The sequence below is a fragment of the Remersonia thermophila genome, chromosome 5 (genome assembly GCF_042764415.1).
Source record: "Remersonia thermophila strain ATCC 22073 chromosome 5, whole genome shotgun sequence".
In the NCBI taxonomy this organism is placed as follows: domain Eukaryota; kingdom Fungi; phylum Ascomycota; class Sordariomycetes; order Sordariales; family Chaetomiaceae; genus Remersonia; species Remersonia thermophila.
The window spans coordinates 245,505-260,412 of record NC_092221.1 but is presented as its reverse complement, the minus strand read 5'-3'; the positions used below and the strand labels follow the sequence as shown (position 1 = coordinate 260,412).

At 57.8% G+C, this 14,908-nt stretch overlaps 4 protein-coding genes across 4 annotated transcripts; 2 read left to right on the top strand and 2 right to left on the bottom strand.

Moving 5' to 3' along the window:
* Positions 1-1,758: 1,758 nt before the first annotated feature.
* VTJ83DRAFT_5304 (uncharacterized protein) lies at positions 1,759-3,434 on the bottom strand (the record flags this gene model as incomplete). Its single annotated transcript, XM_071011890.1, has 2 exons — positions 1,759-2,163; positions 2,241-3,434. The coding sequence occupies 2 exons, from the start codon at positions 3,432-3,434 to the stop codon at positions 1,759-1,761; spliced, it is 1,599 nt and encodes a 532-aa protein (XP_070864679.1).
* A 2,741-nt stretch (positions 3,435-6,175) lies between these two features.
* Positions 6,176-7,257, top strand: VTJ83DRAFT_5303 (uncharacterized protein; the record flags this gene model as incomplete). The annotated part of the gene is made up of 3 exons (XM_071011889.1): positions 6,176-6,245; positions 6,331-6,692; positions 6,784-7,257. 3 exons carry the CDS (start codon positions 6,176-6,178, stop codon positions 7,255-7,257), a joined length of 906 nt encoding a protein of 301 aa, XP_070864678.1.
* A 1,667-nt stretch (positions 7,258-8,924) lies between these two features.
* On the top strand, positions 8,925-11,473 carry VTJ83DRAFT_5302 (uncharacterized protein; the record flags this gene model as incomplete). Its single annotated transcript, XM_071011888.1, has 2 exons — positions 8,925-9,323; positions 9,386-11,473. 2 exons carry the CDS (start codon positions 8,925-8,927, stop codon positions 11,471-11,473), a joined length of 2,487 nt encoding a protein of 828 aa, XP_070864677.1.
* A 666-nt stretch (positions 11,474-12,139) lies between these two features.
* Positions 12,140-13,498, bottom strand: VTJ83DRAFT_5301 (uncharacterized protein; the record flags this gene model as incomplete). Its single annotated transcript, XM_071011887.1, has 1 exon — positions 12,140-13,498. One exon carries the CDS (start codon positions 13,496-13,498, stop codon positions 12,140-12,142), a length of 1,359 nt encoding a protein of 452 aa, XP_070864676.1.
* Positions 13,499-14,908: the final 1,410 nt, after the last annotated feature.

Genomic DNA, 14,908 nt, shown 5'->3' with positions numbered 1-14,908 from the left:
CGTTCGTCTTGGCAGGGCGTCCCTAGCCCAACCATGCCCGCCAAACTGGATCAGGGAAGAAGCCAAAGCCCTTCCGGCTCAACGTCATCTGAACCCGCGGGCCAGACCCACTGCCTCGGTTTCGCCATGGATCCCGTCGGGTTCTTAGAAGGTCCCGACGCCCGGCTGCCACCTCAGAAAGCTGACGCAAACACTACTGCGTACGTGGTTGCGTCGCGTCGTTGAAAGAGGGTTTCTGCACGCACATCAAGCATTGCAAGCACACAACGGCTTCCTCTGCTTTCTTTAGGTACACAGTGCAGAAACGGTTTTTAGCGTTCTCGGTTCCCTGGAGACCTTGAAAGATGCCCTCAGAAAATCTGCAATCCGAATACGGGATTTGGCAGGATTCATGGATCCAAACCGAATCCGAGGCGCTAGTCTCGTGTGCAAGATTTGAGTGGCTGCACGTAGTTTACACGTATGGAGCGCAGTGAACTTCAGGCCCACTCCACCCCTTTTTCCTTCGACTGAGTGCACACGGCTTCCAAATCAAGGAGGTAAGGCAAGGTGTCCGGCTGATTTGCATTGGGTAGTGTACTGTGTAGGTACCTAGGTAGGCAAGATAACTACACTACGATAGATACCTAGGTCAGGTAACCGACACCTGAGGTACGGTACGGAATGGGCACCCTGACAACCTACCTTAACCGCCATCGCACCTTGTTCGCGGTTCTCGTTGAACCTCGATCCCGGAGGAAGTAGAACAGACATTGAATAGAACAAGGCATCGCTGCACGTGCAGCGATGCGGCTCTGCCGCAGCCGATTGCCGGAGAACCTAACAACCTCGCATCCACCTTCACAAGCCAAAGGTTCGTTGCCCGGTTCTGGTGGGTCTGGATCGGTGTTGCAACCTGGAACCAGGCCAGACGTGAGACAGCGGGGAGCGTGTTGACGGGTCTCCCTCGGCACCTACACAGCATGGATGCGACCGTCACCACCGCACGCTTGCGATATTACTTACATACTATAGACTACAGTGCTAGCGCAAGGCACGTGGCATCCCGGCATCCGAATTCCCACCATTGGGCCTAATTTGCACTATGTTGATCTTGGCCGAACGGTATAATTAGATCGGCGAGGGAGGCGACGCTGCTGATCTTGCTGTCGAGCCTTTCCGGGATCCATGCCTGCCGTCACAAATTTTGTGCTATAATTATCCGTTATTAGGTAGTTAGTCATTCCACATTCTTCTTCACCCCAGCTGCAGAGCCCAGCTGTCGAGAGCCCATTGTTACTATGACATCAACGCCACCAACCTAGTGAGGGGGCGGAGGGGGTGAAATCCAGTCCGCCATGCACCCACGGCTTCAGCAAATACTATAGGTAATACCTAAGGAGTGTGCAGTATCAGCTGCACCCATGACCTCGGACGGATCTTTATGCTGCAGCAGAGAATAGCTCCCTCAAACGGCGGCATCCCGTTCGATTCTGAGTAGGCTCGGTTGTAGTCAAAGTCCACACGGCGCCTGGCCTGACAGCAACGGGCGGCCAGCAGCCAGAAGACGGCGAGGTAGTGGAGGAGCTGATTTACGAGGTAGCATCCTGGAAAGTCACAGTTGTCCATAACAGCGACTGAGTCGAGCGAAGCCATGGTTTGTTTTGTGATCGTTGCTACGGGCTCAAAAGATGGACTGCAAGCTCGAACCACGACGTACCCCAATCCAATCGTCACAGGTTAACTTCTCAACCAAAGCAAAGAAAGCCCGCACTACCATCAAACGTTCTTCACCTCGAACTTCAGCTTCCTCCCACTCACAGACTCCAGCCCCTTCGGCCTCTCCCTCGTGTGCACTCTCAGCCTTACCCCGCGCCGCTCGACTTCGTCATTCGTCCAGCCCTGGGGCAGCGGGAAGTGCGCGGTGACTTCCAGGTGGTTGTTGCAGTTCGCGCACCCAGCGACATGCCAGCGGCTGAGCACAGCTTCGATGCCGATGGGGTACTCAAGCCCGGGTTTGTGAGGGTCGGGAAGCCAAGCGGCGACGTAGAAAGAGCCGGAGATGGTGGCGCGGTTGGCTCCGCTGACGGTCAGGAGCGCTTGGGGCTTAGGCGGGGCGTGGCGGAGGGGCAATTCCGGGATGGAGTCGTACTCGTAGCCCAGGTTGGCGATGTTTATGACGTCCTGTTTAAACGGGCCATTAGTCTGTGTGTGTACATGGCGGGGGGGTGTACAAAAGGGGCTGTCTCTCGGCAACGTACCCGGGATGTCACGGGTGTTTGCCCATCTGAGCGCACGAAGGGACTTAGCGGGCTGTCCAGCGACAACCACTGATTTCCTGGCACGCCAGGCGTGGGCCCCTGCGAGTCGACGGAGTTGGTGCCCGGATACTGCGCAAACTCGGGGTCGATCTTCAAATCGTCGGTTTGATTGTGATAAACCTGCCACGCCCAGAACATGCGATCGATGAAGCAATGGTGGAAGTAGAAGATCGGATCAAACGACGACGTGTCGTTCTCGCCCATATCTCCGTTGGCGCCCTGGACCGTGCTCGCATTCTGCGACGGGATCTGGATCCCCCCGACGGCCAGATGGATCATGTTGTGCGGAGACTCGACCGGGACGACCACCTCGCTGTGAGGAGGCAGGTCGTCATTCCATCTCTCCGCGGAGGTGGTATTGCTGAAGACGACGTAGTTGGGCGCCTCCAGGCAGCGCAGGTATCGATCCTTGACCCCGGCGGGCAAAGGAGCTGGAGGGTCATGCTGACCGAGCCTCGCAGGGGCGGGTTGGTAGGTGGCCTCGTTCAGCCAGGTCTGCACGTTCTTGACGAGCATTTCGTTGGTTTTGTCAATGCCCAGCGCCTCGTATTTGTCGTTGTGGGCCTCGGTGGTCGCTATGTCTTCGGCTCCGTATAGACCGGAGAAGGGGAAGCGGACTGTCTCGACGCCAGCCGGCTTGGAGTAGTCAGCATCCGGGAACGGCCGGAGGCGGTCCGTTATTTTCTTCTGGAAGGTGTAGTGGTGGAGGGGGTTCGGGATGGTCGACGTTTCCTTGCCATCGATGACGACGGTGGTACCATCGTTAAACGTCCAGGAGGGCGCTAGGAGAACCTCAGGTATGCCCCCGCCCTCTGTAGCATACTTGTCAATCTCGTCCCAGTAGGGGAGGGCTACGCCGGGAACCTGCTTCTGCAGGGCCCGCTCGAGACGGTACAGGTACGCGCGGTGCCAGGTTGGGAACAGGATGTTGCCATGGTTGCAGTAACCACCCCACCAGGACGGGTTCGAGTAGCCCGCTCCCCGGAAGGGCTCACCGTGATAGCCGGCGATTTGGAAGTAGGAGTCCTCATGGTCAGGGTCCATCGACTGTAGGCGGTAGAACGCAAGGACCAGCTGGTTTAGCTCCGCCTCTGACAGCTTCCGGATGTCTTTGCGGGTGATTCGTTGGGCCATTTTGGTACAGGTGTTGGACAGCTGGGGTGTGCTTGTCAATTTGGAAGAAGAGAAACTTGCGAAAGAAGTGTCGGTGGTGCTTCTGAGGACCGGATGTTCAATGGATGGCTAGGACCACCACACTCCAGCTCGGGGGTGTTGAGAGGGGTTTATATAGACGAAGCGGTCCACAGAGCTGCCAATGTTCGGCCCTTCGCCGGTCGATAATCAACAGCGTCGTGAAAGGAGCTGCCGCTTCAGTCGACAACCGCAGTGGCTCTTCTGGCTCTTCATTTGCAGATAATGGCATGAAGAGGCCACTTGGACTTGCATCGTGATGTATGATCAACAAATCACGAGCGAGTGGTAGCCAAGAGTATGCACCTGTTCTACATCGTGTTGATACTATGCCTGCCCAAAACATGACGGACTGGCGACACGCTCTGGTCTAGGCTTGAATGGGGGTCGCACGCTTCATGCACGGCGATGTAAACGGAGGTGGGTGAGATGCCTTACAACTGTATGACTGTTTTAACACGTTTCTATTAGTCGTGTCAAATCGCCTGGTAGCTGCTGTCACAGGTGCAGCTCGCTGCTTGCAGTACGGTCGTCGGCAAGTGCGTGAGGGGAAAAAATCTGGGAATTATCTTCGGCTCCGGCGGGTACTTTTTATGTATCCTACGGAATAACCTACTGTGATGGCCCGGACCTGTGAGAGTGCATACGGCGGAAAGGAGTGGTTGGAAGCTGTTGTTCAAAAGAAGAAAACAACTATCTAATGTGCCTCTCCTGGAGGCTCCTTATATACACGATGGATGCCCAGAATGGCGGTCTGAGCAGGCAGAATGCCTGCTGGGGTTCAGGACCAGGGTATAAGTCCCCATAGATCCTGTCACACCTACAGATTACAGCAAGACAAATATAGCTGTATGATGTTGGAGCTGGTACAGAGGAGAATAGCTCCAGGACACGAATTGGCCATTGGTGGAGCGAGATAAAGACGTGAAGTGCAACTACTGAAATCAAGACACGTCGGTGCAGGATGAAAACCGTGAACCCTATACCTTGACCAGACCCATATAATACGATCCTATGGTCAAATCAGGAATTGGGCACGGCGGTTTTTGTGTTGCTTGGGCTGCGGGCGAGTCGGAAAATGGCCTGGCAGACTATTACTCGCTCATGGCGTCTGCGAATGGGACGCTCACACTTCAGGAGCGTGCTTTGCGCTGTCGTGAATTGTAATGGGGGTAGTAGCGAACAAAATCTCACAATATGTACGGATCAAGAGGTATGCGACGTTGGAAATTTATGGAAGCAGGTTCGCAATGAAACGGATAAGAGACTTGAACCGTAAAGTATTTATATTGGAATCACCGTCCGGCATCGCAACAAAGCTACGACCGAGGACGCTCGGCGAGCCGAGAACTACTCGGTAGGATGTTCCAGGGATTTCGTCGGTCGTTTCATATGGACCCATCCGAAAACAAACAACGAATATGGAGGATTGCTGTTCCCTATGGCATTCTTCATGCTTGAACATAACCTCCGTCGAGGGCTGTTCCTCGTCATCGTCTACGCATTGTAGCAGCTTTCAACTCACAACGGTTGTCGCAGTTTTCAAACTGCTCAACATTTCGTGTGCTCCCACTTAATAACATGCCTTCCTACACCTAACTCATGAATCACCTTGTATTGCAAAGGCATGTCGGATATAGACATTGGGATAGATTTGCAGGTACTGTTGGGCCCGCTTCTCTCACCGCAGATGTATTAATATGTTTCCCAAATAAGGCCGCTTGTTGACCTTCGTCACGGAGTGCGTGCAACAAGATCGTTGAACTCAACCGATTATGCTGTCGGTTCAAGCACTGACCTAGGTACCTGCCCAAACAGCTTTGTGGACTTCCAGCCTCGTTTACGAGCCTCCAATCCACCCTGAACAATACCGTTTGCGTGGGTAATACAGCAGGTCGACCATTTACCCATCTTAGGTATCTTTGAGCACCTCTTCAAGGTACGTAGCTAAATTTGGTTGTTCGGGTCAGTCGAGTTGTCAGGCCCAGTGTAAGTCCCGAAGCCAGTCTCGGCTGGCTATTACTTGGTCCCTCCAAGCTGACGCATCGCCCGGTTGAGAACCTGGAATGAACGCCTCGGCTAATCAAGCGAGCGGCTTCAGCCATTGATTCAAACATTCAAGCACTTCTTTGATCACTGGTCAACTAGCTCCCTGTCATGGATAAAACTATAATTAACCCACCCTTCGAGCCAAGGAGGTCAAGACGAAAGATCTGACTCTACCCCGGATTTACCGGTCCTGATCAGGACTTGGCACGGCCGGTAAACCTTAACGTTATACGCCAGCCTCAATCGGTTGTGTTCCGAGAAGTGCTCCCGGAGGCGAGTATACTGTAACATTCGCATACGTCAACTGTCGTGGCTAGTGGGGCTTTCGCCTCGCTTTGTGTTAATAACCTATTCACCCGACTGGTGCGCGTCTGGACACTTTCCCCTTTCCAATTATCCGCATACTTTCCAATACCTCCGAGATGTAGGTTTTGGGCTAGCTGCTACGCCGTTGTGACCATGGACAACCGGAAGTCGAGATGCCATGGCCAGCATCACATGATTGGCAGCTCGAGATATATATGACGACAGCGCGGCTGTCCGCCAACGCTCTCGTGGGATCTGGTGATCTTAGGACTCCCGTCGCCTTTGGACCTTCATATCCGGAGTAGTTTCAGTTCCTTACGGTAGCCATCATGCGGTTCTCCCTCGCTGCTCTGACCGCAGGCCTTGCGGCAACGGCCTCTGGCCAGAAGGTCAAAGTCAGTAGGTAGTCGTCTCCCATCGCCATCCTGCATTTTCACGTCGCCAGAGATTTGAGAAAATGAAAACTGACATGTTTATGCCACAGTGCTTCTCGGCGACTCCCTGACCGAGATCTCCTGCTGGAGGCCCATGGTGTGGAACCAGCTCATCCAGGCCGGCGTGGCAGACAAGGTCGACTTTGTCGGCAGCCAAAACGGCATCGGCGGTTCATGCCCCAGGCCCTCCGGCTTTGATACGAACCACGAGGGCCACTCCGGCTGGCAGGCGTACGACATTGCCCGGCAGTACATCTCTGGCTGGATGCAGACCTACAGGCCCGACATTGTCCAGTTCATGCTCGGCACCAACGACGTGAACATCGGCAAGCGGAACGCCCAGTCCATCATCGATTCGTACACCAGCCTGCTCAGGACCATGCGCTCGGTGAACCCCAGGGTCAAGGTCATTGTAAGTGCCTCCCATCCAAGGAATGGCTCTCGGGCCGCCCGAGCATTTTCGGCTCTGCGCCTACGTACGCAGGCATGCTAACGTCCAGCAGATTGACAAGATTATCCCCACGAGCTGGAGCGACGCGACCATCGAGCAAGTCAACAACCTCATCCCCGGCTGGGTCCAGTCCAACACGACCCCCGAGTCCCCCATCGTCATCGCCGACTGCTCGCGGGCCAATGGCTACACCAACAACATGCTTGCGGGCGATGGCGTCCACACCAACCAGCAGGGCGACGAGTTCATCGCCAGGCAGATTGGCCCCAAGCTGATCCAGTTCGTCAACGATGTCCTGGGAGGCAGCACCCCGTCCCCCACCTCGACTTCCGCCCCTCCGGCGGTCACGACGCCGACGAATCCTCCCCCGGCGACCCTGACGACCGTGGTTGTTCCTCCGCCTCAGCCTACTGCTAACTGCGCGTCTCGCTGGGGCCAGTGCGGCGGCAACGGATGGCAGGGCCCGACGTGCTGCTCGCAAGGAACTTGCAGGCGCCAAAACGATTGGTACTCCCAGTGCATCTAAAAGGAGTGTAGGCGACGGTGGCTAGGCTTGAAGGGGACGAACCTGTCACATAGGATCAAACATAGCAACACAAAAGTTATCATGCCATGGTCTACCATTCCTTTCCAAGCGCGTTCTGCCCTGCTCTATCTCTTTGTATCCCCTCCATCTGAGCTGGCATCAACCCCGAGGCGAGCTTGTGGGCCGCTGGAGCTGATGCTCGCCTGTTTCCATTAATAAGCATCCATATGAAACTCCAGGACATGTTGTCGCCCCCGTCTTAACGGAGGTATCGTGCTGCGTTGCGTTCCGACGAGAAGCAGTCCAAAGCCATGACATGGAGCGTCTGGATTCGAGCATGCCCATGGATGACTTGAGGCTGCTGTGTAACTCACGTGTTCCCGAGCAATTATGATCGAGCTACTGAGACCTAACCAAGATATTCACCAAGGTGGCGGCACCGCATCGCTTCCAATTAACGGTAATAACCGTAGCCGCACGGGTACTACTTCGGGCATTTTGGCGTTAGGTTCCATCCGGCATGTAATACAGCAAGGTTGAGACGATGTGCTTGTAGATGGGAACCGGAAGGACCAGTTAATATATGCAGGAAGCGTGAGTGACGGAACTATAGTATCGTGGGTCGTCCAGGGTGGCTCGTGCCCCGGCTGGGCGATACGCTGCCAGCTGTGCCCAGCTGTACTCCACTGTGGGGCGATTGGCGGTTGGCGGCAACCTGGAAGCATGGAACCGGAAGCATGAGCAGCGGCTGCCAACTCTCTCCCCTCCAAAATCCCCGTCCCACTCTTGGCATGTCATTCCGTCATAACAAACCAAGCTGACATCCAAGTCCCAACCTCCACTAGCAACCGCCGTTGAAAGGGAGCTTTGACTCGGACATCGGTTCTCTCGACGTGGAGTTTTCAACGGTTGGCCTGCCTCCGCATATTGCCGCTGCTTTCTCCAACTTCTCATCAGCTCGAGGCCATATCAGGTTTGGCTGGCATCCATCCGCGACCAGACCGATCAAGCAGTGCATGGCGCCAGGAACGGGTCATGGTCATGCTGCCGAAACCCCACTGACGTTCACTGGCACTTGCGGCTGCCGACCTCCCGTCTCATCCGGTCCCGACTGCACCAGCAACGCAACGGTCTAGACAGGGCCTCCGCTGCCTTGACCTCACTCCTGTCCCGTCGCGTCCGGACCCGACCAACACCAACATCCTGCGCCATATCGATCAACGGCATCACCAATTCCCCGCACCCCTCTCGCACGGTTGCATCGTGAATCGGCCGAGTGCTCTGTCCTTTGATACGGCCAATCGTCAGTCCACCCGATTAATATCGATATCTCCTAGCGCCCAACCCCGCGCACGCGCTTCGTCCGGGCAGCCGAAGCCCGGTGAACTCCCGTGGGGAGCAAACATCGTATCACCCGACGACGTCACCGTTCCGGCGCTGTTTGGCCACAAATCGGTCGCTCCTCGTCCTACGCGCCCAACGCAACGGTTGCTCTTCGAACGGATATCTACGTATCGTGCTCGGGCATCGGGTCCTTCATCCACACCACTTGTACTATATTGCCAGTTTCCGCTGCCAGGTTCGACGACAACAACAACAATAACGACGTCGGCGACCCCGGCTGTAACGACCACGACTGAACAAGTGCTGTTAAGCACCCCCCCGCCATGGGAAACGCAAGCACGAAAGAGTCTCGCGCTGGCGATGCCAGTCATCGCTCCCACCATGCCGCGCCTCAGACATCGCATGACACGGGCAGCGGCTCCATGTCACGGTCCGACAGAGGCTCGTCCAGCCGACGGAATAGGGTCAGCAGGGGGGATTTGGGCTTGATTTTGGGATTAAGTTCGGGGGGAGGTTCCAGTTCCCAGGCCGAGCCGCCATACGAGCGTCGCGAGACACGACAGGAACGGGAAGCACGTCGCCTAGAGAGGGAACGGATCGCCAGGATCGCCGAGCGAGAGAGGAGCATGAAAGAGGAGCATGTCGATGGCGGCTTCTTGGTGACTATGGGAACCTACAACAGCCCCGAGGATTTCAACAAGGCCATCGTCCGACAACTTCAGGTAGGCCATCTCTCTGCCGTCACGCCGTGATAGCAGTTCGTTTTGTTGACCCTCCACTCCAGATCGAGCGGAAACTGGCGCCCTTTTGGCGCGGCCTGAACGACTGGAGCGACCAGTGGACCGAGGCCCAGATCATCGCCGCTGCCCGAGGCCTACCCATCCCCGCCGCCGATGCGATACCTCCAGAGGACCTCATCCCGCGGCCAACATCGACGAGCCGCCCAGAGGAGAACAAACCGACCGCCGAGCATCTCACAATACCCATCGGCGAGCCAACCCAGCCTGTACCCTCCGACCAAGCGCAGTCCAACACCTCCTCCGCACTTCCATCGCCTGTCAACATCCATCCCCCCGGGGCGAACGTCCTTCTCAGGCCGCGAGGAAAGGCCATCGCCGCCGTCCTGGGCGGGAGCTCGCGCAACGGGTCGACCACCGACTTTCTGCCGCGCGAGATGCACCTCCCCCATGATTCCTTCGTCAACGGCCAACCCATCGAGGTGTTCCTGTACAAGAACGCCATCGAGTGCCCGATCTGCTTCTTAACCTACCCCCCGTACCTCAACCATACCCGTTGCTGCGACCAACCCATCTGCAGCGAGTGTTTTGTCCAAATCAAGCGACCCGATCCGCACTTCCCGGAAGGCCATAACGAGAACGACCCCAACCACAACCCCGAGGAGCAGGCAGGTCTTTTGGTATCAGAGCCTGCCTGCTGTCCGTACTGCACCCAGCCCGACTTTGGCGTCATCTACGAGCCGCCCCCTTTCCGCCGGGGAGTTGTCTACGCCACCCCCGCCGGCCAGCTGGGTACGGTGAGCGGCGCCATGTCCTCGAGCAGCTCGCTGAACTCGGCAGCCCCTTCTCCGGTCGTCGGGTCTCCCAGCAGCCTTACGGGCAGACGGCGGAACCAATCCTTGTCGGCCAGCGACGCCAACGTCATCCTCACGGACCGCATCCGGCCCGAGTGGGCTGCCAAGCTGCAAGCCGCACGTGCTCATCAGGCTCGCAGAGCCGCCGCGGCCACAGCATTGCACACGGCGGCATTCCTCATGAACAATTCCGACAGTCGGGCATTCCGCAACCGCTTCAGTCGACGCCATACTGGCGGGTCAGGGTCCGCCAACGCTGCTGGGGGTGGAAGCAGCCCGGGCGACGCCGAGTCGAGAGATGCTGCCCCCCAAAGCGGGCCTGATTCGAGTCTCAGACTCCCCGCTCAGAGCTCCGGGTCGGGCACAAATCGTCGCAGCCGGATCGAAGACCTCGAGGAGATGATGCTCGCCGAGGCTGTCCGCTTGTCCATCGCCGCTGAGGAGGAACGCCGGCGCAAGGTGGAGAAGGAAGAAAGGAAGGCAGCCAAGAAAAAAGAAAAGGAGGAGCGCAAGGCGGCCAAGGTCGCTGGCAAACAGGCCGGACCTTACGAAGCCGGCGTCAGCGGTCGGAGCGGTCAGAGCTCGGCGAGTGCTAGCAGTCTGAGTCTGCCTGGCCTGGGCTTCGGCAGGAAGAGGGGCAATAGCGCCGCCAGCAATCTTCGCATCGAAGCCAGCGCCTCCAACGCCACGGCCGCGGGCGAGTCTCTCGAGAATGCCGCCAATGACAAGGGCAAGGGGGTTGACCGCACCCTTCCGCCCCCCACCGATGCCGATCCGGCCGGCCCCTCGAATGCGCGGTCAACCCCTAGCCTTCCCAGCGGCCCGTCCCATCTTCGGCAAATCAGCAACGCCTCGTCGGTCTCCTCTTCAATCGTCAGCAGCCAGCCCGGCAGCTCTGCCCCGCCCCAGGCTCAAGACCCCCACGGGAGCGGTCTTAGCTTGGGCACCCGATCGGGCGCGAGCGAGGACGGCAGTGACCACGATCGGGACGCAAGCGCCGAACCTGCATTTATAAACTTTAGGAGCTTGGCCGAAGTAGTCGGTGTTGGCCTGGAGCAAGAGAGCGGCGCTGGACGGCAAGCGAGCGAGCCTGCCGAAGCCGCTCCTGCTGCGGACACGAAGGGGGAGAGCCAAGCTCCTGCTCCGCCGCAAGCGGCGCTTCCGCCCCCTACAGTCACCATCACTCCCGACACGGCGCCGGCTGCTGGCAGCGGTGATATTGATCACAAGCAGCCTGGTTGCGAGATCTCGGAGGAGCAGGTGCACCAGAACGCACATTAGCCGGATGGCACGTCCATGCGGCTCGATGCGAAGGCAATAACGTTCACAGGATGAGCAATGCGTGCAAGATGTTGTCAGTCTGGGAGTTGAAGGGGGGTGGTTTCTGAGCGGAGTTATTGGGCGTCCGATGCTGTCTTGCGGGCCATGGGTTCTTTTTTGTTAGGTCGTTGGAGGATGATACGGGCGTCTTGGCGATGGTGGCAGTGGTATACAACAGTGGCCTCTTATTTCCTCTTTTTTTTTTTCCCCTCGGCATGTAGTTGGAATAGGCCGAGTTCGCTTGCGTGTTTCCGCATGGAAAACAGTTTGAGACCTGGTATTTTTTTGCAGACAGTTACCTCCTGCCTTCTCCCTGTCCAGGCCTCATACGCCCGCGACGCTGGTCTGGTTTTCTATCCCGTTGCGTGCTCCCGGGAACCTCTGCGTGTTGTCTTTGCATTGTCACCATCGGAAATGCTTCAAGGTGTTGAGCGAGATGTTTCTGGTGGAGGGTTGATGGACGGCGTGAGGTAGCTTGAGGCACAAAATCATCAACAAACGCTGCAACTTGGCCCGGCATTCACCGTCTATCAGATGGTAGGCAAAGGTATCCATCAATATCAATGCTCGCAGCGGCGACCTCGTCGTAGCATATCTTGGCTTTGTGGGAACCAGCACCGCCCCGCGCTACCTGGCCTCGGGAACAGAGCGCGCGACGCCCTTCCTCTCCCTCTTCGCCTTCTCGTACTCCTCCATCACGCCATCCGCCGGCACGACACCGCGATCAGACTCCTTCCTGGTGTTTTTGTATCCCTCGTCGGGGCTGTCCCACGCATAATCCAACCAGGATCCCAGCGTGGGCCAGAGTTTGTTGCGGACCAGGTCCAACACCTTCTCCTGCCGCGCCGCGCCGTAGGCGTCGTCTTGACCGGCACTGCCGGAGGAAAACTTTTGGAGGCTCCTCAGCACTCCGCTCCACTCGGCCACCGTCTCCTCAAGCTCCGGCACCGACGTGACGCCGCACACCGTCGGGCCTACCCGGAGGGCCTCACCGTCCGGCGTGGAGACGTCAACGCCCAGGCCCGCCGCGCCTCCAACCCGCGCCCACTCAGCCAGCGACCAGCGGATGGCAACGCTCTCGAGCCGCTCGCCGGCCTGTTCGGCGAGGGCGGCAAGCTCCTTGCAGGCGAGGCGCAGCTTGGGAGGGGACGGATGCCATTTCGCTAGCGGCGACGACTCCGACGCCGCCGCCGCCGCTTCCGGCGGATCGGCGGGAATTCCCCGGCTGGTGAGCAGACCCATGCCGAGGATGCTCGCGTTCAGCACCACCTGCACGCCGGCCTTGTTGAACCTCGCGAGCGGCGACCCTTTGTTCTCGGGCTGCTGCTGTCCGCGGCCTCCCGTGCCGACCTGCTCCACCCACGGAAGCCCCAGCTTCCTGTTCTGCACGGTGCAGTGGCCGTAGCTGAGCACGGCGTCCAGCGGCTCCCCCGTCTCCCGCAGCACCCTCTCGGCGAGGCCGCACAAGACGTCGACGGGGAACCCGCTGATGCCCACGTACCGCACGACCCCGTCCTCGTCGCGCAGCCGCCGCAGCTCGCGCACCGCCGCCACCACCTCGTCGGCGGACACAAACTCGACGTCGTGCATGTAGACCAGGTCCAGGTAGGGCGTGTGCAGGCGCTTCAGGCTCCGCAGCACCGAGTACCGCACCCACGAGGGCGAGTAGTCAAACTCGGCCGAGGCGATCCGGCCGGCCTTGGTGACGAGGAACAGGCTCTCGCGGGCGACGGGGGCCGAGGAGGAGCCGCCCGCCGGGTTCAGGAGGGAGTCGAGGGCGGCGCCGAGGAGGGTTTCCGAGGGGCCGTAGTAGGGGCTCGTGTCGAAGCCGGTCACGCCGAGGGAGATGGCGCGCGCGACGATGTCGCGGTAGGGCATGGCTTCGGGGTCGGAAACATATTGGGTGTTGAAGGTTGCGGTGCCGAGGAGGAGAGGGGGGAGGATGGTGTGGAGAGGCGGTCGTGGTGGTTTGTGAAGGTCAGTCATGGCGGGGAGGCTGCTCTCTCTGGGCTCCTGTGAGCTTTTGTTTTGTGAAGGCTTGCTTGATTGATTGTTTGTTTGTTACTGGACGAATGTCTCTCGTCTTGGGTCTGCCCCGGGGGAAACATCCAAGTCAGGGGGAGGGTGTTTCATTCGTGAAAGAGCATGTGAGGTTGAGACGGGACGGGAAAGCTGAAGAGGTTGTGTGGGGTTGGCTGGCAATGGCAATTGACGTGGGTCTGTTGCGCCATACGTAACCTTGGGAGGTAGTCCAAGATTCGGAGAGTTCATGTTAAATCCGAACCCGCCGTTTGTGTTGTTGGTTGTTGGGCTTTTTCTTCCTTGGGTTAAAAAACACAACAAAGGACAATAATTACCAAGTCAGTCTCTCGTAAACCACTTTGAGCTCGAGAACTTGCATCAACACTGCAGGTAACATCTTTGGAGAAAACGTCATGGAAAAAAAAAAAAAAAAAGCCAGACACTTTACGCTCAGCTGCATACGTAGGTACCTATTATACACCGTAGGTCGAATGCTGATCACCTTGGCGATTTGCAGGCGGGTGGATGGAACCTTGATGGCTTTGGAGAGGGGCAGAGAGAGGAAAGGTTGGCGGGGCATGGCGGGGCATGGCGGGGAACGACATGACACAGGGTTAGGGTCATGCTCAAACAGGCCAAGGTCCATCCAAGGCGCGAGGCATGTAAAGCGGATTCGACCGTCCATTCAACGACATGAGCCTCCTCCGGCGATCCAGAGGGTACCATATAGCATCTCAGCGTCATGCCGACTTGGGAGCCTTCGTTCTCTTATGATTTTATATAACACGACGGCTCACCTGTGTCCGGGGGCCTATAGTAATAGGTCGGCCGTCGTCGAGCCGAGCAGCCCGGAAACCAGCCCCTCAACCCCGCCCCTTCATCTGCCTCTCGGAAGTCAACCGACCATCTCGATATGGGCCTCGCTGCAAGAACGGCCCATGGCGTGAGAGCCATTGGCATCTTTCTCTTGGTCCCTTGCATCAATCTGATTTGGCCCCTTCTCATGTGCCTCTGTTGCGAGGCGTTGCCCAGTCACGTTTAGCCTAAAGGGGGTCGGTCATAGGCTTGCTGCTAAGACAATATCTGTCCTGCCCTTTTCGCAACCTTGTTTCCGGATGTCTTTCCGGATCTATGCTGATCTCCCCCCAAACGTCGGCGCATATCCTCTGCGTTCCGCTCCGTTTAATATCCATCTGCCACCCGGCCACTATATGAAATCGCAACCTCGTCTGCTCTACCCCTCCAATCACCTCGGGGCCCCGGCGATCCTCCTCATCGTACGCCTTCTTCGGGCCCTTCCATGCATCGCCCCGCATGCTTCAGGTCGGCCGAGTCTGGTCAAAGGAACCAGCCAACCACGGCGGTGTGAAACCG